Source organism: Rhinolophus sinicus, chromosome 1 (assembly GCF_057876585.1).
Source record: "Rhinolophus sinicus isolate RSI-liver-muscle chromosome 1, RSI-T2T, whole genome shotgun sequence".
Lineage (NCBI taxonomy): Eukaryota > Metazoa > Chordata > Mammalia > Chiroptera > Rhinolophidae > Rhinolophus > Rhinolophus sinicus.
The window spans coordinates 27158268-27182539 of NC_142501.1; the positions used below are offsets into that span (position 1 = coordinate 27158268).

Consider the following 24272-nt stretch of genomic DNA (forward strand, 5'->3'; position numbering starts at 1 on the left):
AGCAGAGAACCATATGATTTCACTGGTATGTGGTATATAAACCAAAACAACAAAAGAACAAGGCAAACAAATGAGAAACAAAAACTCATAGACACACAATAGGTTAGTGGTTACCAGAGGGTAAGGGGGTGGAGGGTGGGAGATGAGGGTAAGGGGGATCAAATATATGATAATGGAAAGAGAACTGACTCTGGGTGGAACACACAGTGGGATTTATAGATGATGTAATACAGAATTGTACACCTGAAATCTATGTAATTTTACTAACAGTTGTCACCGCAATAATTAAAAAAAAAAAAAACACTATAAAAAAAAAAGACTACATTATCCAGATAAACGGGATGTGAATTACTAAAGTTAAATTTACCTAACTTGGGTTGGCAAAAGTAAACATCAAACTCTACCATTGTTTTGTTAGTTGGTTGTTTTTCATCTAGAACAGCAGTTTCCATCCTGAATAAGAAAAAGGTCAACACTTCAGTCGACTTGCAGCCTGTTAATCTATGCAGTCAACTGACATGAATGACATGATGTGAGAGTATCACTGAATGAATGTTATTTGTCAGATATGTTTCAAGAAAAAATGCTGAGAGCTATTGTTCTGAAGATGGATGGATGGATGTGTGGGTGGGTGGTTGGATGAGAGTGTATAAGATAATGATTATGAGATACCTGAATAAAGACTGGTTTCAAATGCTGAAGAAAAAACAACCTCAATTGACATTCTGTTGCTGAGATAGGTTCCTATGTTGAAGGAAACATAATTCTTCTTAAAATACATAACATATATGATTATAGATGCCGTAAAATATCTCTGTAAATATAGTGTGTGTGTACTATATCTGTTTGCAGTGCACGAGGAGGTGTTTCTAAAAAATATGTTTGTATATATATATATATGAATAAGTGTGTGTATATATGTATATGTACTGGATTTCTGTAATTGTTACCATAGAGACAGTTAATTAGAGCCAATTACTCCTCTCCTTGCTCCTGTTTATTCCCATTGTCATTGTCAGCAAAGACAGGAGAGTAAAACAACAGAACAAAGGATGAAGAGGCAGTGAGCAATAGGACATACAATAAAAGATCTGGAAATATTTGAATGATAAATTTCTTTGATGACAAAAGTTAATAAAACTGGTTCTGAATAAATTACCTTGTGAACTTCGTCTTTCGCATGCAGAAAGCAATTCATCTTGTTCGCGATCCTCTCAAACTTTCTGATGTGCCATGTCCAGGAGACTGGTGTCCTTTTACTGTCTTCTGGCTGATTCAAATCATCTAGCTCTTCCCTTTTTTATCATATCCACTGTTAATAAAACTGTGCAACTTCTTTTCTTTCTCAAAACTAAACTTCATTCCCTAGGCAAAACATATTTTCAAACTAGTTGACATATTTTACTTATTGAATGTCCCTTTTCAGTCTCCACTCTTCTAATTTTTGAAGGTGAAATCATAGACTTGTTGAATCCTTCCATTGGGAAACACCTTTGTGGCCATCTAGTACCAACATCCAGTTAACAGAAGAAATTTGTCCATATACACCGTGTGGAATATGGTACAACTAGAAATAATTTTAAAGAGTGATACGTAAATTGAGTAAAAACATTAGCACCAGTTTTGGTTGTCTACAGCTCCTTGTTCCCAACCCCTTTGTAATGTGACTTTGTACCTCCTCCACCCCTTGATTCTGGGCTGGCCTTTTGACTTCATTTGTCCAACAGAATACGGGGAAAATGACAGGGTTCAGTCACAAACCTAGGCCACTTGATCTCTTGAGATTCTACACCGCCAGCATGTGAACAACCTGAGATAACTTGTTGAAGAATAAGAAACACATGGATCTTTCAGTCAAGTGGACAGTGAGCCAACTGCCCTACAGGTGACAGGTCATCCTGCACTGGTCAGCCCTCAGTTGGTTGCTCACAGATGCATGAGTCAGCCCAGACAAAATCACCTGAATTAGGACCAGATCAATAGAAACTTCAAGCTAACTTGTAGTCTCATGAGTAAAACTAAGTCTTTATATTTTAAACCGCTAAATTTTGTGGTGATTTATCATGTAGCAAAATTTAACTGACTCAGGTAGCAAGTACTTACTGTTTCTATTACAATTTTATTTTAGCATTATATAATTCCATTAATTAAATTGAAATATGTTTGAATAAGTTGTTGCTGACTTGTTTGCTCTGATTGATTGGTTAGACATTTTGGAGGTTATTTTGGTTTGTTTTAGCAATTATTCCTCTGGGTTGCTTTTATTTGTATCTGGCTGATAACTGCAATGCATACTAATTTAGGAAGGAATATTGATAAAGCAGACACAGCTCAATTATGTGCTAAGCTGATGCTAAGTCCTATAAAAAATTTAAAAGAAATATAATAAGTAGTCATAAAGACCTATATTTGTCTTAGCAAGATAACAAAATCGAAAGAGAAATTGATAATATGTTTAATGCAAAATATGTGACCAAGACTGAAAGTACAATAAGATTTCATAGAAAACAGCATTTATTGCCATCTGAAACAATCACGGGCAGCTCCATGGAAGATAGATTTAATTTGAGAATTAAAAAATATTCAAAGTTTTCAACAGGTAAGGAAGAAAATAAGGGCATTCAAACAGAAATATAGCATTTTTATTCTATATAACATTGCCTGAAACATAGTTCTATGGCTACCTACAACTTCCTAGAGTTTAAACTTTGACATGGAGTATTTATATTTCTTTTTCCATCATCATTCATTTACTAGTTAATAAGTGCCTACCATGTGCCACTCATGTTTCTTGGGATACATCAGTGAAGAAATAGACAATGATCATTGTGATTGAGGAACTTGCATCCTAGATCTACACTTCCATTGCTGGTTAGGCAAAATCACTTAACTTATAAATTAATGATTAATTTAAATCATCCTATAATCATGTTAGCACCAAACAATAAGTTGAAATAAAGTAGTAATAATTGGATACTGCTTTCCATGTTTCCAGCCTGAAAATCAGTTCTAATGAATAAAAATACCTGAACAAAAATTTGGGGTAGAAAATAAGCTATCTGGAGAGCAAGTTGAGTCAAAATTGAAATTAGATTTTAGAAGTTGTACCTATTGAACGTCTTTGCCTAGGAATTTTCAGATTTCCTAAAATAGAACATTAAAAGTTGAAGCACAAAGGGTAAATCCAAAGAACACTGATTATGCAGTGTTCCAATGTTTACTTTGAAAGGGCCCTGATAGACTGTGTTGAGAGTGCAATTGGCTTCATACACTGGGGAGGTCAGATTTGGGTTCTAGCTCTATTACTGGGTCACCTCCTAAATGACCCACAACATTCCATGCTGTTTGTATTGTTTGAAAGATGGTCCTGTTAGAAAAATTACTCTTGTTACACAGCCACCCCGCTGAAGTTCCAGGCAATCAACAGCCACATATGTGAGTGAGGAAGGCTTTGAGATACTCTGCCCAAATCACCATCTGACTTCAATGACATTAGAGACCCCAAGCAAGAACCATCTAGGTAAGGCCATTCGATAAGCAAATCTGATTGGACAAGTATTTATTTGTTTAGGAAATATTCATTGATCATCTTCTATGTGGTAGAACCATGCATTGGTTAACAATATGATGAATGTCCTTATTTTTATGGAGCTCTGATTCCCATGGAGAGGGCCTAATAATAATAGTAGGAGTAATACCAAAATAATAACAATAATAAGCAAATAAACAAAAAAAGTAATTATCCAATTTCACATATTATGAAAGAAATAAACAAGAGACAAAACAAATAAACTTCTGATTGATATAAAACTATTTTTTTTCCTTTGTTCTGTTTTGCTTAGTTAGAAGGGAACCAGTGGTCATAAAAACAAAAACAAAACCAAATAAGTCCACAAGGTGGCATCATGGAGTTTGTCACAAACAATTACAGAAGTAAATAAATTGCAGCCAAGGAGTGGACTAAAGGCTATCTCCACCAGATCAGGTTAAGTTAGTTGCTTCATGACTATAGGTCATGAAGTCATTTATTTATTTATTTTCTTAAAGATTTTATTGGGGAAGGGGAACAGGACTTTATTGGGGAGCAGCGGGTACTTCCAAGACTTTTTTCCAAGTCAAATTGTTATCCTTTCAATCTTAGTTGTGGAGGGTGCTGTTCAGCTTCAAGTTGTTGTCCTTTCAGTCTTAATTGTGGAGGGAGCAGCTCAGCTCCAGGTCTAGTTGCTGTTGCTAGTTGCAGGGGGCACAGCCCACCATCCTTTGCGGGAGTCGAGGAGTTGAACCGGCAACCTTGTGGTTGAGAGCCCACTGGCCCGTGTGGGAATCAAACCGGTAGCCTTAGGAGTTAGGAGCATGGAGCTCCAACTGCCTGAGCCACCAGGCCGGCCGAAGTTATTTTTTAATAATCTTTTTACCTGTGTTTTTTGGATTTTCCTTTCCCAAGGTATGAAAGTCAAAAGTTACTCTTGTTTACCCATACTTGCATTACAAAGAGAAGAATCTGATTACTGGCTGCCTACACATACGTGGATTAGAAATAAAGGTTAAAAAGAAAAAAATCCAGTCTGATGCATCACGAATATTTTATTTTTTAGGTCCCTACCCCTTAAGTGTTTTCCTATGATAATGGCTTTTTAGCCCAAGCATACATGTTGAAGAGTTCTCTCAATGGGTGAGCAAGCACATAAAACAGAAACAAATAGATTTCAAATTCAAGTACAGAACATAGAAAATAAAAGGAATCTCATTGGTCCAGACTCAAGTTCCATTTACTACAACGTAAATGTACCATCACTATGCCAATACTCTTCTTACCATATTAAAATGAGTAGTCAGGGCCTGTCTCTTTTCTTCCTTTATTTATTCTATCTTGGTATTTGTCCACCTCTAGCCAGAAGGAAAGTGGAACCAGCCGTACAAACATAAAAACAACTAATTATAATGTAGCAAAGAAGAAATTAAATCACATTTCAGAAAAGTGGAAAAAATAGATTACAAATTGTGAGAGACAGACAAGTTTCAGAAAAAAATTACAAAAGAAATTAACATTTAATTCAAGCCTTCCACAATTACTAAGGTTTTTCTAGGCAAAGAATAAAGGGGTAGGGTGAAAAGAGCATCTCACATTTGTGGGACAACATGCATTAAACCATGAAATCGTAAAACATCAGAATGTTTTGGAGAATGGTAAGGAGTCGGTGCATCTGGAGCATAGGCTGCAGAGAGAAAATGTAAATGGCAGGTGTTCAATGACATAATAAGTGTCTTATTTTGGCTTGGTTTGGAGTCAAAGTTAGCTTATTGTCAATAAACTCTGAATCAAAAACTGTAACCAAAAATTTCCCATTAGATCTAATGTTATTTTATCTTCCTGCACTATGGTTAGACATGCCTTCCTCATGGAATTGTACCTTCCAAGTTTGAATTTCAGAGATGATCTCAGCAGTATCATGCCCCATTTTAGGTTTACTTGATTATCTAATACCACAATAGCGAATGAAGTTAGTGACACAACCTAACTTTTTGGGGTTAGTTTCATTGTAAAAGTTTCTTGCAGGTGTGTGCTTTTGGGGCACTTGATTTCAGATCTAAGTATAGAAGGAGGAAAAGATTTATGTTTGGAATGAATTCTGGACTAACTGTATGAATTTAGAGAGTCTTACTCCTGAATTTCTCTAGAAGGTTGCTTCGAGCATTGTTCCAAAGAGGTGGAAAGGTACATTGTCAATCATGGGAACATTTATTTTTCAGATTTTTGTTCTTTAGAGATCTCTTCCACTAAAGTATCAAACATCTCAAAAATCTCACTTTTATTGTGTATTATTTTGTAATGAAGCTCCTGTCTGGAATATTTTCCTAAATAATTTATGTCCTAAGTAATTGGTACAAAACGAATTATACTTTGGATTTTTGATGCGTTCAAATTGTATATTAATAAATATTATAAATCATTATGCATAGAAAACAGGAATTGAAATGATATTTTGGTCATTATAGTATGCACTTGAATTTATATAATTCAAATTGGCATTGACTTATCAGAGTAAGTAGATATCTATTTTTCAGAAATTTTATTTTAAGTTTCCTTATGGGTAAATTCAATATTATAATTTATATGATTTCCATAGAAAGCTTTGCATGTGATTTTAAAGAGTGAACACTCAAAAGATCTATCAAAATAAACATTTCTCTTTTGTTAGTTTTGTTCCCCCAACTGCAGAGTTAAAAAAATATATCACTTATTTTCCATTAGAATAATGACATTTTTGATTTACATATTTTCTACAGCTTGTGTGTGCGCCATACAGAGATGGAAATATATAGAAAATAAAAAAGTAATGAGAAAATTAAAATGGGAAGAATTTTGAAATGGTGGGATAGAGTTAAGTTTCCTTCTCAAACTCCTTTGGTTATGGGTCTCTGATACAAGAATCCAGAGAATTCACTTTAGTCAATGTTCTGCCACAACCCAGTTGTGTGATGGTATAAAAAAAATCATAGACTATGCAAAGGACTTTAGAAATCATTTACTCCAACTTTTCTGAAGATGAGCTAAGGCATAACAGGGATCAATGAATACCAGACATACATGCCAGGTTTAGAAACCAATTCCCCTCAGCTGATCTGGGCTTCTTGTCATAGAACAGTCTTTTAAAATGATACATGTTTTCTCTATGCATCTCTTTCCTCATTTGTAGAGTGAGTAGGTTAGATGTGAACTTCTGTAAGATTCACAATAGTTTTAGAATTCTATTAGGTTTTTGTTCACTTTGTGACACTAAATGTACATTAGGCCACTTTAACAGTATATATAGTTAAAATTACAGAACAAGTAATGGAAAGTAAACAAATCGAGAGGGGATGCATAGTCAAGAGTCAGGACATTCCTAATTTCTGAGGGGTTTTAGGCATTTTTGGCAGATCCATCTATATTCTGTATTACAGTCCTCAGAAACAAATGATTTCTGTGAGATGTAAGCACAGCTGTCTTCTTTAGCATCACCAGTGATTTGTAATCTGCGAAGCAAAAGAAAAGCCTCTCTTAGTGTTTAGAATTTTCTCACATAATTTTCCTCCTCCAGCCAGTATTTTCTACAACTTTCAGGAAAATAGTGGAATGCTAAATTATTATGTAGAGAGTACAGTCACAAATATAATGGTATAAACATTTAATGTAAAGCTCATATAAATCTTTGGAACATGCAAGTATATCTTCACTGGAAAACAATCCTTCTAATAACAAGAAACTTCATAATGATACTTAAAAAAAGAGAGAAGCTTCTGAAGCTGGGAATTGATTCACTTTATTCTACGACTAACATGTCATGTGAAAAGTTTCTTAACTTCACTGAGCCTCAGTTTTCTTAAATATGTGGGATATAACTATCTAACATTTGAGGAAGGCATTGAGATGATGCGTGTGAATGTGTGACAATGCTTTAAAAATGTACAGGCATACCTCGGAATTGTTGCCAGTTTGGTTTCTAGACTATCATACTAAAGCAAGTATCAAAAATGTGTCACACAAATTTTTTGGTTTCCCAGTGCATATAAAATATATATTTACGTGATACTGCAGTCTATTAAGGGTGCAAAAGCATTACATGTAAAAAATGTATTTATCTTAATTAAAAATACTTTATTGCTAAAAAATTTTAATAATTATCTGAACCATCAGTGAGTTGTAAATTTTTGGCTGGTGGAGGGTCTTACTTTGATGTTGATGGCTGGTGACCGGGGTGGTGGCTGCTGAAGGCTGAGGTAGTTGTGGCAATTTCTTAAAATAAGACAATAGTGAAGTTTACCACTTTATTGACTCTTACTTTCACAAACGATTTTTCTGTAGCATGCAATGGTGGTTGATAGCATTTTACCCACAGTAGAACTTCTTTCAAAATTAGAGTCAATCTTCTGAAACCATGCTGCTGCTTTATGAACTAAGTTTATGTAGTATTCCAAATCCTTTGTTGTCATTTTAATAGCCTTCACAGCATCTTCACCAGGAGTAGATTCCATCTCAAGAAACCACTTTCTTTGCTCATGCATAAGAAGCAGCTCCTCATCCACTAAAGTTTTGTCATGAGATTGCAGCAATTCAGTCACATCTTCAGGTTCCACTTCTTTTATTTTTTTTTAAATGAAAGCTTATTGAGGTGACAATTGTTATTAAAGCTACATAGATTTCAGGTGTACAATTCTGTAATACGTCATCTATAAATCCCGTTGTGTGTTCACCACCCAGGGTCAGTTCTCCTTCCATCACCATATATTCAGGCTCCACTTCTAATTCTAGTCCTCTTGCTATTCCCACATCTGTAGTTACTTCCTCCACTGAAGTCTTGAGTCCCTCAAAGTCATTCGTGAGCATCGGAATTAACTTTTTCCAAAATCTTCTTAATGTTGACCTCCTACCATGAATCTTGAATATTTTTAATGGCATCTAGAATAGTGAATCATTTCTAGAAGGTTTTCAATTTACTTTCCCCAGATCCATCAGAGGAGTCATAATTTACGGCAGATATAGCCTTATGAAATGTATTTCTTAAATATTAAGACGTAAAAGTCAAAATTACTCCTTGATCCATGGGCTTCAGAATGGATATTGTGCTAGAAAATGTGAAAACAACATTAATCTATTTGTACATCTTTATCAGACCTCTTGGGTGACCAGGCACTTTGTCAATGAGCAGTAATATTTTAAAAGGAATCTTTTTCTTTTCTAACAGCAGGTTTCAACACTGTCCTTAAAATATCAGTAAAGCATGTTGCAAAAATGTGTATTGTCATCCAGGCTTTGTTATTCCATTTATAGAGTACAGGCAGAGTGGGTTTACCATAACTCTGAAGGGCGTAGGATTTTCAGAATGGCAAATGAGCATTGGCTTCAATTTAAAATCACCAACTACATTAGCCCCTAACAAGAAAGTCATCCTGTCATTTGATACTTTAAGCCAGGCATTGACATCTACTTTCTAGTTATAAAAGTCCTAGATGTTATCTTCTTTCAATATAAGGTTGCTTCGTCTATATTGAAAATCTTTTGTGTAGTGTAGCCACCTTCATCAATTATTTTAGCTAGATCTTCTGGATAACTTGCTGTAGCTTCTACTTTAGCACTTGCTGCTTCACCTTGCACATTTATGTTATGAAGATGACTCCTTTCCTTAAACCTCACGAACAAACCTCTGCTTGCTTTAGACTTTTCTTCTTGAACTTTCTCATCTCTCTCAGTCTTCATGGAATATATGAAAGTTAGGGCCTTGCTTTAGACTAGGCTTTGGCTTAAGGGAACATTGTGACTGGTTTGATCTTCTATCCAGACCACCAAAACTTTCTCAATATCAGCAATATGGCTGTTTCACTTTCTTATTCCTGTGTTCACTGGAGTAGCACTTTTAATTTCCTTCAAGAAGTTTCCTTTGCATTCATAACTTGGCTAACTGGTATAAGAGGGCTAGCTTTTAGCCTATTTTGGCTTTCTACATGCCTTTCTCACAAATCTTAACCATTTCTAGCTTTTGATTTAAAGTGACAAACATGTGACTCTTCCTTTCACTTGAACATTTAGAGGCTATTGTAGGGTTATTAATTGGCCTAATTTCAACATTGTTGTGTCTTAAGGAATAGGAAAGCTCAGTAAGAGTGAGAAAGACAGGGGAATAGCTGGTCGATAGAGCAGCCAGAACACACATAACATTTATCAATGAAGTTCTCTATCTTATGTAGGCATGGTGTGATGGCACCCCAAAACAATTACAATAGTAAAATCAAAGATCACTGATCACCATAACAAATGTAATGAAAAAGTTTGAAGTATTGTAGTAATCACAAAAATGTGACACCATGACAGAAAGTGAGTAAATGCTATTTGAAAATGGTGCCAATAGACTAGCTTGAAACAGGGTTGCCACAAACCTTCAATCTGTAAAAGATGTAATATCTGCAAAGTTCAATAAAGTGAAGTGTAACAAAATGAGGTATTCCCAAGTGTTCTTGATAAATGTAATAAGGACCTAGAAAGCAATTGGATATACATAGTCTACAGAATTTGGATGCAGCTAGGAAAAGAGGCTCAGTTCATGTGGTATGTAGTCAAAAGTCCTTTTTTTCTTTTCCATTCCAAGCAGAAGTTGGTGGGTGTCCACTTCAATATATTGTTAGTTCCAAACAAGCATGAGTCTTGTGGCTTAATGTAAGTGGGGGTAGGAGTAGAAGTCAAACAATGGATAGACAGTATCCAAATAGACATTCTGGAGCTGAAGAACTCAATAAAAGAGATGAAGAATGAAATAGCAAGCTTAGGAAATAGAGCTGACCAGATGGAGGAAAGGATTAGTGATATCAAAGATAGAAATCTGGAAATAACACAGATGGAAGAAGAGAGAAACTTGAGACTAAAGAAAAAAAAGAAAATGAATGAATTCTACAAGAACTATCTGACTCCATCAGAAAGAGCAATATAAGAATAATAGGTATCCCAGAAGAAGAAGAGAGGGAGAAGGGAACAGAGAGTCTGTTCAAACAAATCACCAATGAGAACTTCCCTAACCTATGGAAAGAACTGATCCTTGAATCCAAGAAGCAAATATAACACCTAATTATCTCAATTCAAAAAGGCCTTCTCAAAGGCACATTATGTTAAAACTGTCAAAACATTAACGACAAAAGAATTCTCAAGATAGCTAGAGAAAAGAAGATGTAACCTTTAAGGGAAATCCCATTAGATTATCATTGGATTTTTCAGCAGAAACTCTACAAGATAGGAGGGAGAGGAATCAAATATTCAAACTATTGAAAGAGAGAATTACTAGCCAAAAATAACATACACAGCAAAGTTATCCTTTCAATATGAAGGAGAAATAAAGACCTTTCCAGACATACAGTAACCGAGGGCATTTTCAACCACAAAGCCTGCATTATAGGAAATAGAGTTATTCCATTTCATGTAATGGAAGTTATTCTATCTGAAACAAAAGGACAAAAGGATATAAAACTATGAGTAAAATGACTAACAGACAGATAGAAGCAAGAAATTGTAACCCTTACTCAGAATAGGGCACTATACACTTAAAGATAACATAAAGATTAAGAGGTAAAAACATTGAAAAAAAGAGAGAGAAGAAGACAGTAGCTACTGAAAAATGAACTCAGAGCATAAATAGGGATAATTTGTGACACCAAAAACATAAAAGGGTAGGGAGTAAAGGTCTGAATTTGCAAAGAGGAATGAAGATAAGATGCATGCAGTATAAAAAGAACTACTGTATATATGAAATTTTATTTTACACCCCCCCCACAAATCCATAACTGAGACACATGACATAAAAAAGAAGAAACAGAAGGAAAAAAATCATAGCATACCACCAAACTGAAATAACAGAAACACAAGGACAAAGAAACAGTGGTGACACCAGCTACCAGAAAAGAAAAGATCAAATGTCTATAGAAAATCATCATATATTAATAATCATCCTAAATGTAAATGGACTAAACTCACCAATAAAAAGGCACAGAGTAACAGATTGGATAAAGTAGCAAAACCCAACCATATGCTACCTTCAAAAGACACATCTCAGTTGCAAGGACAAATATAGACTCAAAGTGAAAAGATGGAAAATGATACTCCAAACAAATGGCATCCAGAGAAAAGTGGGTGTAATTGTACTTATATCGGACAAAATAGACTTCAATATAAAAACGTTAGTGAGACAAAGATGGACATTTTATTATGATAAAGGGGGCAATACATCAAGAAGACATAGCACTTATTCAATATATATGCTCCCACTCAGGGAACATCAAAATATATAAAGCAACTACTAACAGAACTAAATGGAAAAACTGACAAAAACACAATTATAGTAGGGGATCTAAATACTCCATTGACAGCTATGGGTAAATCATCCAAACAGAAAATCAATAAGGAAATATCAGCCATTAGGCCAAATGAGCACAATTGACATTTATAGAACCTTTCATCCCAAAACACCAGACTATACATTCTTTTCTAGTGCACATGGAACACTCTCAAGGATGGACCATACGTTGGGACACAAAACTATCCTCAACAAATTTCAGAAGATTGAAATCATACCAAATATATTCTCCCACCACCATGTTTTGAAATTGTAAATCAACTATAAAAAGAAAACAGGAAAAAGGAAAAATATGTGGAAATTAAACAACATGCTACTAAAGAACAATTAAGTCAAATAAGAATGAAAAGGAGAGATCAAAAGATACATAGAAACAAATGAGAATGAAAGAACATATCAAAACTTTTGGGATACAGCAAAAGCAGAAATAAGAGGTAAGTTTATATTATCACAGACATATCTCAAGAAACAAGAGAAATCCCAAACTAACAACCTAACATTACAGCTACAGCTTAAAGAACTAGGAAAAGAAGAACAAATGAAGCCCAAAATCAACAGAAGAAAGGAAATAATAAAAATTAAAGCAGAATTAATGAAATATAGAACAACAAAAAAGAAAAATATTATGCAACAAAGACCTGGTTCTTTGAAAAGATTAATAAAATTGACAATCTCCTGGTTAGCCTCAATAGGCAAAAAGACAAAAATAAACAAAATCAGAAATGAAAGAGGAGAAGTGATAATGGATACCATAAAAATACAAAGGATCATACAAAAATACTATGTAAGGCTATATGCCACCAAATTCAATAACCTAGAAGAAATGGACACATTCTTATAAATATATAGCTTTCCTAGACTGAATCACGAAGAACTGGAAAATCTAATAGACCAATCAACAGTAAAGGAATTGAAACAATTACCCAAAACCTCTCCCAAAACAAAAGACCAGGACCAGATGGCTTCACTAGTGAATTCTACCAAACATTCAAAGATGATTTAATACCTCTTCTTCTCAAACTCTTCCAAAAAAATTGAAGAAGAGGCAATACTTCTTAACTCATTTTTTGAAGCCAACATTATCCCGATACCAAAATCTGCTAAGGTTAACACAAAAAAAGAATGCTGAAGACAAATTTCTCTGATGAATACAGATGCAAAAATCCTAACCAAAATAATAACAAATCAAATACAACAATACATTTAAAAGATTATACATCACAATTAAGTGGGGTTCATTCCAGGGGTGCAAGAATAGTTCGACATATGCAAATTGAACAATGTGATACATCACATAAACAAAATAAAGGACGGAAATTATACGATCATATTAACAGGTGCAGAAAAAGCATTTGACAAAATACGACATCCATTCATGATTAAAATACTTAATAAAATGGGTATAGCAGGAAAGTACCTTAATATAATAAAAGCCATACACAACAAACCCTCAGCTGATATCACATTTAATAGTGAAAAACTGAAAGCTTTTCCTTTAAGATGAGGTACAAGACAGGGCTGTCCCCTATCAGCACTGTTATTCAACATAGTATTAGAAGTCCTTGCCAGAGCAATCAGGCAAGAGAAAGAAATAAAAAGCATCCAAACTGGGAATGAAAAAGCCAAATTGTCACTTTTTGCAAATGACATGATTCTTTATATAAAAAAACCCTAAAGACTCCACCAAAAAACTATTAGAAACAATAAAAGAATACAGTAAAGTTGCAGGTTATAAAATCATTGTACAAAAATCCATTGTGTTCCTCTATACTAATAATGAAATTTCAGAAAAAGAAATGAAACAAACAATTCTTTTGCAATTGCAATAAAAAAGAATTAAACACATATTAATAGTAATAAATTTAGCAAAGGATGTAGAGGACCTGTACACTGAAAACTACAGTATATTATTAAAAGAAATTAAAGAAGATACAAAGAAATGGAAAGATATTCGTATTCATGAATTGGAAGAATTAACATAGTTAAAATGGCCAAATTACCCAAGCAATACACAGATTTAATGCAATCTCATCAAAATCCCAATTATATTTTTTAAAGAAATAGAACAACAGAAACAAAAATCATCAGATTTGTATGAAATCACAAAAGACCCTGAATAGCCAAAGCAATCCTGAGAAAAAAGAAGTCTGGAGGTATGACACTCACTGACTTCAATCTTTACTGCAAAGTGACAACAGTCAAAACAGCGTGGTATTGGCAGAAAAACAGACACACAGACCAATGGAATAGAATTGAGAACCCAGAAATAAACCCCCATATATATGGGCAGATAATTTTTGACAAAGGAGCCAAAAACATAGAATGGAGAAAGGAAAACCTCTTCAATAAATGGTGCTAGGGAAACTGGAAAGCCACATGCAAAACTAGACTGCTATCCCCATACTCCAACATTAACTTAAATTGGATCAAAGATCTAAATATAAGACCTAAAACAATAAATTGCATAGAAGAGAACATAGGTACTAAACTTACGAACCTTGGGTTCAGAGAGGATTTTATGAATTTGACCTCAAGCACAAGGGAAGTAAAAATAAACAAATGGGACAATATCAAACCAAAAAGCTTCTGTACAATAAAAGAAACAATCAACAAAACAAGGAGGCAACCAACCAAATGAGAGAAGATATTTGCAAACAACATCTCCCACAAGGGGCTGTATCCAAAACATAAAGAACTCATACAACTCAACAATGAAAAACCAAGTCACCTGATTAAAAAATGAGCAGACGACCTGAACAGATACTTCTAAGAAGACATAGAAATGCCCAACAAATATATGAAGATACTCAACTTCACTAGCTATTAGGAAAATGAAAATCAAAACCACAATGAGATACTACCTCACACCTGTTATAATGGCTATTATCAAGACAAGTAATAACAATTATTGAAGAGATTGTGGAGAAAAAGGAACCCTCATACACTGCTGGTGGGAATGTAAATTGGTACAGCCACTGTGGAAACAGTATGGAGGTTCCTCAAAACATTTAGAATAGAAATACCATACAACACAGCAAATCCTCTTCTGGGTATCTACTCCAAAATTCTGAAAACATTTATCTATAAAGATATATGTACCCCTGTATTCACTGCAGCCTTATTCACAGCGGCAAAACATGGAAACAACCAAAGCGTCCTTTGATAGATGATTGATATATAAAGAAAATGTAATAAGAGGTCTGACAATTAAGTTTGCAAACTTGTTGCAATGATATTGCTAAACTTTTTGAATATCAGAGGGATTATTCATTATGAATTTATACCAACTGGACAAACAGTTAACCAAGTTTACTATTTGGAAGTGCTGAAAAGGCTGCATGGAAAAGTTAGATGACCTGAAATTTTGGACAACAATTCATGGCTCGTGCATCTCTACAATGCAGCAGCTCACATGGCACTGTCTGTGAGGGAGTTTTCAGCCAGTAAACAAATAACTGTATTGGAACACCCTCCCTACTCACCTGACCTGGCCCCCAGTGACTTCTTTCTTTACTCGAAGATAAAGGAAATATGGAAAGGAAGACATTTTGATGATATTGAGGACATCAAGGGTAATATGATGACAGCTCTGATGGCCATTCCAGGAAAAAAGTTCCAAAATTGCTTTGAAGGGTGGACTAGACACTGGCATCAGTGCATAGCTTCCCAAGGGGAGTACTTCAAAGGTGACCATAGTGATGTTCAGCAATGAGGGACGTAGCACTTTTTCTAGCATGAGTTTGCCAACTTAGTTATCAGAACTTTGTGTGTGTGTGTGTGTGTGTGTGTGTGTGTGTGTGTGTGTGTACAATGGAATATTACTCAGCCATAAGAAAAGATGAAATACTGCCATTTGCAGCAACAACATGGATGGATCTTGAGATTATCATGCTAAGTGAAATAAGTCATCCAGAAAAAATTGAGAACCATATGACTTTATTCATATGTGACAACATATAAAAATGAAAGCAACAAACAAACGAAACCTCATAGATGCAGAAAACAGTTTAGTGGTTATTAAAGGGAAAGGGGGGTGAGAGGAAGTAGAAAGGGTAAAAGAGGTCAAATTTATGGTAATGGAAGGATATTTGACTTTGGGTGGTGAACATGCAGTGCAATATATAGATGATATATTATAGAATTTTACACTTGAAAACCTATGTAGTAATTTTATTAATCAACATCACCCCCAATAAATTTAATTAAAATTAATTAATTTTTAAAAGAGCAAGCAGAGTCTGATACTTTTTCTATTATAACCTGATCACTACTATTTTCATTAAAATGTAATTTTTCTCCTCAGAATAAAATGGAATGTTCAACTGAATTTAACCCATCCACTTTACGTATATTTCTGTTCATAAACACTTCAGTGTTTTAAATTTTATTTGTATTGAACCTCAATAAAATAAACATGACCTGCTAAGAAACACATGTACACGCACACACACACACACACACACACACACACACACACAAACACACACAAGTTAATAAGCCAAAATTAACCTTTATTATGTATGAAAAAATCAAAAGAAATTAATGTCAGGGTTTCATGTTTATGTAAATAAAATATAGAAAATAATTCTCAGAAAGCATAAAACAAATCAGGTTAGATTTTATTTAATAAAATGAGTATGTTTGCCTTTTCATAAATTTATTCTAATCTAGAAAATTTATTTTAAAATAATCTTCATTTTAAAGTCTCATATTTAAAAAAAATATTTTAGAACATGGGTCAAACAATGTCAAAATTGCTAGTTAAACCAACCTTTCTTTCAATATTTAGTACTTTTCCATACTTAATTTTTCACAACATTTTAGATAAACTTCAGCATGCTCCTGTGTTTTGAATTTTAACCTTTTTTTGAATGATAAAACACATTTTAAGAATTTGAGAATTTTTAAACTAAATTAAAAGTATAAAACTCAATCTTCAATAACAATGTTACTACCTTGCAATATAAGTCTGATATAAATTGAATATTAAAATTAGTTTATCTAATACTCACATATTAGAATTTAGAAAAGAACCATTTATCCATTTCCATTTCTTCTGTGGTAACGTAAAATTTAATCCAATTCCATATAGAAGTGCCTCAGTATCTATCAGGTTTTGTATGAGTTTCTGTATATGGAACAGAAAAAATGACTGAATATTGAATGTTTTTGTCTAATCATAGTTTGCATTCTTCTACTCATCCTCTAAAACACAGTTCAAGTGTTACCCCCATTATGGAGCCTTTTCTAATTCACCCTTAATTATTCCTTCTTTGTGATAGTTCTCTCTATATATATATAATTGTGTTGTTGTAGTCATCAAATTATAGTCAATTATTTGCTTGCATGTCTGTTTAGTCTCTCAGATTGTGGCCTTCTTGACGTCAAAGTCACTGCTTCCATCTGTATAGAACCTTTAGGCTAAAGCCCACAGCTGTTGATATGGTTAGAAGAAAGTGGTAAGTTCTATTCAAGAATTTTATTTAATTATTTACCAATTCTTCCTGATCTTGAATTAGCAGCAAGCTAGATTCTTGTGTGGAACAGTCAGCTAGACTGTTATGCCAAGTGTTAATATCATGAGAAAAAAACAAGCATTTCTCTTGGAGTGGATGCCAATGCATTGGGCACTTGACCGGACTTGGTCTCTCTAAAGTAAGAAAGAAAAGAAGAAATAAATGTTACATTACTAATCCGCCCTCACTCCACTGATACTAATCTCATACACACACACACACACACACACACACACACACACACACACTTCCTTATGATGCTCAGCAGTTTTTATCACCATGAGAACAATTAATCAATTTATTACAATTTTCAAGTTTTTGAGACCTACTATTCATTCTGGAACCAACAATTAGAAATTAGTGACCAGTTATATTGAGCATATATGGAACCACAGAATATTAGAATAGGAAACGACCATCAAAATAATTTAAGCAGCCACGTTTTACATTTTAAGACACTAATAGACAGAATAATTTGGCCAAGTCCACACAAGCAGATGGTGGTAGAATCAAAACTATTTCTGAGTTTCCATAAATTCGTCGCCAGTGCTTATTCCCTGCACAATTATTAAACTTACCCCGCAAATTTTTACTTCAAATAACATGCAAAATGCTAAGGAAGTAATAATTCATTTCACTAAATTAATGACAAATACCATGGAGAAAATTATCATAAGAAAATTTCTAACTGCCAAATGGTATATTTGCCTAGGTAATATTATTTATTGGATAGAATTTTCCAGAGGATTATCTAGGTTTCTTAAAATGTTCTGTAAAGTGTGGGCACAGATCACATTCTGCTACAGTCATTCAACAATAGTTATTTTTAACAAATACAGTTAACCATTGAACAATAAGAGTTTGAGTCACGTGGGTCCACATATAGGCAGATGTTTTTCAATAAGTACATACAGTACTGTGAATGTATTTTCCTTATGATATTTTAAATAACATTTTCTTTTACCTGGATTACTTTAAGAATATCATAAATAATACATATAATATGCAAAATACGTGTTAATTGACTATGTTGTTGGTAAGGCTTCTAGTCAACAGCAGGCTATTAGTAGTTAAGTTTTGGAGGAGTCGAAAGCCATATGCAGATTTTCAACTGTGCAGGGGGGCGAGCATCTCTAACTCCCAAGTTGTTCAGGTCAGCTATACTTACTGGAACGAGATTTATTTCTTAATGACGAATACAATCAATATTAAAGAATACATTTATATTTGAGTTCTATTAATTTTCAGTCCAAAGTTAACTATTTGACATATTCATTGAATTCATCAAATATTCCACTTCAATGCTTATTTTACTTTTTAACTTGATATTTGGCTATTAATTATTGAATATCCTAGTAGCGACTGGGATATTCAATGAGGCAGTATGCTCTGGTGACCCGTGCTCATGAGGCAGGAAGCTCTGGTGATTAAGATCAGAGGCTCTGAAGTGAGATTCCCTAAGTACATGTCCCAGGGTCACCACTTACTACTTGTATGACTCCAAGTGAGTTGCTTAACCTTTTCGGGCCTGAGTTTTGTCAAACATAAAATCAGAGTGATAATACCATGTTTCCCTGAAAATAAGACCTGACTGGAAAATAAGCCCTAGCATGATTTTTTTAAGACATCTCCTGAAAATAAGCCCCAATGCATCTTTTGGAGCACAGCTTAATATAAAACCCAGTGTTATTTTCGGGGAAACACGATGCTATCTTAACATATGGGATGTTATGAGCCTTAACTAAAGGAACGCATGATATTTATCAAATGTTAGCCATTGCTTTTTTTTTAGGAAATTCAAGCCACAAAATTACCTGTTGTTTCATTTCTTTTCTCTTGAACATCCACACTGCTTTTTTCTATTGATGATTTTTGTCTTAAGAATATCACTAGTAAATAAGGAGAGACTATTAAGAAGACTACATACTGAAACGTGGTGAAATGTGTATGTTCTATTTATCACTTCAGGAAACTAAGTTATCTTGATAAGTTTGACTATGGACTGTAGATACGGGCAACAGCAATATGGTGACAAAGGGTCTAGTTGGAAGACAATATACGTAAAGAAACAAATAAACAGACAAGAAAACACATAACAAGTGAATTCACACAGAGGTTGGGTCACCCGTTATCAACTAGATAAATTTGTCATCAACTAGACAAATAAACTTAAAGGTTTTACTTAAACTCTTACATTGCTTAAACTCTTGCCTGAAATTTCTCATGTTTGAGTGAGTTTTATTATGCATATCCCAAGGGAGAGATTGCCTAGTGCAATCTGGAATTTAGTAGGTATTTAAGAAACTGTAAATAATTGGGAATTTACATTATCCTCATTATTGTCATATTTTCATCGCAATTGTCATTTTTTAAAAATTTCTTGAAACACTTGTGAAAACCCCAGGAAGACTATCAGAAAAATTAGGAAGAGAAATGGGAAAAGCTTAAGTTTGTGAAGTGGATATGGACTGAGCATTGTTTGAAGCATTGTTTTGTAATTTATTTTCCATTGGGGTTTCACTAAGTTTGGGGTGGCCAAATTATGTTAAGATATTTTAATATTATGATAGGAGTAGAAAAAGTAGAGCAAGAAACAAACGATGTTGCATCACTTACCTGTAGCACTCAACCCAATTACAGTCAAAACAAGAAGAATCACCCCAGTACACGCAAGTTTCAGAGCAAGTCGATGCCAAGGTGGACCTTGACAGACATCTGAGAAGTTAAAGAAAACAAAATGCACTCGATTAACTCAGTTTATCTATTATAAAAAGCAAAGGTGGTTTGGATCACATGTGGAAAGTTAGATTCCAATTGAGAGCTGGAAGCAGTAAAGAACATTTATCAGCCATCTTAACGTTGAGTCACAAGATGGGATCTCGATCTGACTGAGAACTTGCTCATTGATAAAATAGAAATATTTATACTTGTCTCATGTATGAAGGATTGATATAAGAATCAAGTGAAGTAGATGTGACAATGTTTTGAAAATTTCAAGTGCAAAATGAAGCATCTATCCTATTGCAGGAAGGAAGTCAGGATTTCCTTCTATAAAGGATGGCCTTCATTCTAGACAGCTTTAATAGATTTCCGTCTATAAAGGATGGCCTTCATTCTAGACAGCTTTAAAAACATGCATTTCATATGAAAAAATAATAAAAGAAGAACTTATTAGTTTAAAAATATTGGGAAACAATGGGCTATAGCTTCCAAAATTAAATCATCCCTGACGGGGCTTGTTCTGGTAATTTATACTTTAGATACTCTACTTGAAGCTGTGCTTAGGAAGCACCTATACCTCTGATTTAATTATAAGACCCTTTTTGTTTCCATTTGGTTTATAACACGTTAGATATACAATAATTATAAGTTGTTTTCTAAATTGTATTAGAGGCAAAGGACTTTGCAAGTAAAGGCTTTTAAATTTATATATAGCTACTGATTTATTTATGTTGTCTATTTCTTTTTATATTTTTTCAGTATACATGATCTGAGTCACACGTTAAAATATTTAGTATTAGATATGTTAAAATGTTGTATTTTATTCTCATTAAATGTTCCAGGGTGACCTACTTTGTTTTTCACACTCTCCTGGCCATTAAACTGTACAACCCAGTTTGCGGACAACTGCTAATGGTCTCTTCCATTAGGATGCTGACATTCATATGAGTTAGCTGTTTCTAAAAGGATTCTGGGGAGATGGAATACAGGATAGCTAAATGTGATAAAAGATTATGGGAGGAGACAGTTAATAGATTAGATTCACGGTAGTGACAGGTGGATTACCATCTAGAGTGGGAGGTTGGAATAGATGCTCAGAGGAGACTCCAAGACTCAGGGCATACATCTGAATATGGGAAAACCAAACTTGAAAATATTGACCTAAAACTTCTAATGAGAGACAGAGTGACACAGAGTGACGAACCTCAATGAACATAAGACTAGCCCTGGGATATCATTGCTTCCGGTTGTATATATGTATACTGACTTACCTTTCTGTCTCTTTTCTTCCTCATCTTTTTCTCCCTTGAAACTTTGCAAAATGAAAAACACTCCATATAGTCACTATCTGAATATTTATTATTGAAGTATAGCAGTAATTAAGAGCAGAGGTTTTTGACTATAGCCGATCTGAGTTTGAGCATGCTACTTTGAGCAATGTATTCAACCCACATAAAGCACAAATCTCCTCACTTGTAAAATGTAGAATCCTATCTACTTCATAAGGTTTTGAAAAAGATTATATGAAACAATTCTAAAAAGTTAGACTAGTGCCTGGTACATAATACCTGTTCAATAAATATTAGGTTTTTTTTTTTTTAAGTTTTTAAAAAAAACTATAGATAAAAGGTAATTTGGAGTGACTCTTAAAAATAATTATTCATTTTTGCTAAAATTTAAGGACTTGAATGGAAGGTCATGCCTGGGCAGTATGCTCTCCTGTATTAAGTTTTTCCGCACCACCGCATAAGATTAGAATTAATGAAGTTACAATAACAAGAGTCCAAGTAAACTTTAGTTATCTAGAAATACCCACTTAGGGCTGTTTTTTGGAATGTTGAATCACCTTACTCCATTGCTTTATCCTTTAGTGGCTTTCTATCAAGCAGACATGACTCTATAAAAAGTTGATAAAAAGTCTACAAATCCTTAATTAATATGGCTTCCCATTACTTCTCTAATTTCATGTCCTATTAGTCATCATACATACATGCTGCTATTTCACACTAACTTACATGCTCCTCCTGCAATGTGACAGGCAAGTTCTCATCTGAGGGATTTTGTGCTCTCTGATACAACTTCCTAAAGGCTCTTCTTCCAGAGAACATACCTTTGTCCTGCAGTTCTTTCAGGTCTTGACTTAAATCTCATCTTGTCAGGGAGAGCTTCTATGATTATTCTATTTGATATGGCACCCTCCCAAAAAGCTAAATTCTCAATTTTAACTTTTATTTTTCTCGATTGCACTTAATATCACCTAAACTTTTCATACATACGTAGTTTTTTTGTTTATTTGTATGTCCCCATAGCAGTATACTATAAACTCAATTAAAAAAATTTTTTTTCCTCTAGTTTGTTTACTGCTGTACCCTCAGCATCTAGAGCATGCCCAGCACATAGTAAGTGCTTATTTTTGGATGAATGAATGAACTCCAGAGGCATTTTGCCAACACCTCATCTACTTTTGTAAGAGAGCAAACCCATCACTGTAAACAAAATACAAAACAAGTCACAACTCATGTTTCTCTTTGGTTTACTGACTGCCTTTGACACAATCACACTATTCTATATGGTTACCACAGCGTGAACAGTTTAGCTGAAGAGCTCAGTAGTGTTTGCACAATAATTGTAATACCAGATTAGTGTTTTATAGTCACACATTTTGTTCTGACTTTATTTATTTATTTATTTTTCATATTTACTTTTAGGATGATATTTTGTAAGATAATGATAACAATCCAACTAGACAAATTTCCTGACCCATTGACTTGGGATCACAGATAGTAAGTAACTTTTGTAGAAATCTTACTGTCTTTCTCTATATTCATTTTCTGATATCCCTTTTCAACACCATCATCCCGCTCCCCACTTTTGCTAGATCTGAAATAAAGAAAAAGAAAGTCTTTCTCTTACCCATCAAAAAATAACTTTGACTTGACCAAATCCTGACTGTAGTTGTCAAAATCCTCCCATTTCCCTTAGCTCCCATATGAAGAGTATAGTGACACTTGTTTGATAACCCTAAGATTTTTTTCACAATTTAGAATGCTGATAATGTGATAGTTTCAAACCTATACCAAACCATCTTAAAAAGGTATAATCCATATGGTTAGTACAATATAGAATGAATACCAGGTTGGATAAAAATCACAATATTATTGAATTTGGTTAGATTTCAAAAGGTAATACTGTGTCATGATAATTTTGTACATGTTTTTGCCTAGTTTCTGGTCTTTTTAAAATCCATTCCTAGGCTATAGCATCTATCACCTATTACCTCGTATTGTAGTTCCCCTTTTCTTTCCTTCAGAATAGTAACTCCTCTAATGCACAGAAAAGTGCCAATTTCAACAAATGCCAAATAGGTTCATTAGTAATATTTTACCAGGGTCTTGTGGTTTATCTCCTTTTAAGGTGTAATATTTTTCATGTTATAAACTATCAGATTATAATTATTCCCAAATCTTTGCTCTTAAATATGATTTCTTCCAGAAAGATTTATCCCCTTTTCTTTGGAGACTGAAGGATGCTTATCATTAATCCAACACTTTGCATTCTAAAAGGAATGCTGTGGATGCAAACACACTGGAACTTAACCATAGTATTAGTATTTTGTAGGAGAATTTGAAATAAGGTAGGTTAGTATTACAACAAGGTAATAATGTGTCCCTCAAATTTTTCCTTTGTTCACACATTTAAAATATTTTTTCCAGGTCTTTAATCCAAGGATCAGCAATAGGAGCAATGGTCGCTTTTCACACTGATATCTTGATAAAAAAGAAATCTCTGAGGTATGTGTTCTCCCCAGATTACCTACAGACAAGTTATGTTATTTAACATGAATAAGATGTATGCTCATCTTCAAAACAACACTTTAAAGCCATATATTTACAAATAAAATCTAATTCTGGAAGATACACAAATGCCCACAGGAAAATCAAAGCCACTTACCCTGAGGAAGAGATGGGGGTGACAAAATTTCAGGGGACGACGAATCCCTGGATATTTTTAAATCAGCATATGTTACTTGTCTGTCCATTGAAAACAGGAGAATGTAGCATTAACCATGTGCATAAGGGCAAACTCCAAGTTCTATAAGGTAAGATCAGCAAAAGGAAGTCTTATTCTAACACGCTTTGTCGTCTCTCTTGTATTGGTA

General features: G+C 34.0%; 1 protein-coding gene across 2 annotated transcripts; it reads right to left on the minus strand.

The window, feature by feature from the left end:
• Positions 1-3071: 3071 nt before the first annotated feature.
• KLRB1 (killer cell lectin like receptor B1) lies at positions 3072-24211 on the minus strand. 2 transcript variants are annotated; one of them, XM_019713479.3, is made up of 6 exons: positions 24065-24211; positions 20009-20107; positions 19207-19281; positions 17372-17526; positions 16889-17004; positions 3072-7017 (listed from the first exon to the last, which is right to left on the minus strand). In XM_019713479.3, exons 1-6 carry the CDS (start codon positions 24150-24152, stop codon positions 6888-6890), a joined length of 663 nt encoding a protein of 220 aa, XP_019569038.2. In that variant the 5' UTR covers positions 24153-24211; the 3' UTR covers positions 3072-6887. The 2 variants fall into 2 exon arrangements, with proteins under 2 accessions (XP_019569038.2, XP_019569039.2); XM_019713480.3 differs by lacking the exon at positions 19207-19281.
• Positions 24212-24272: the final 61 nt, after the last annotated feature.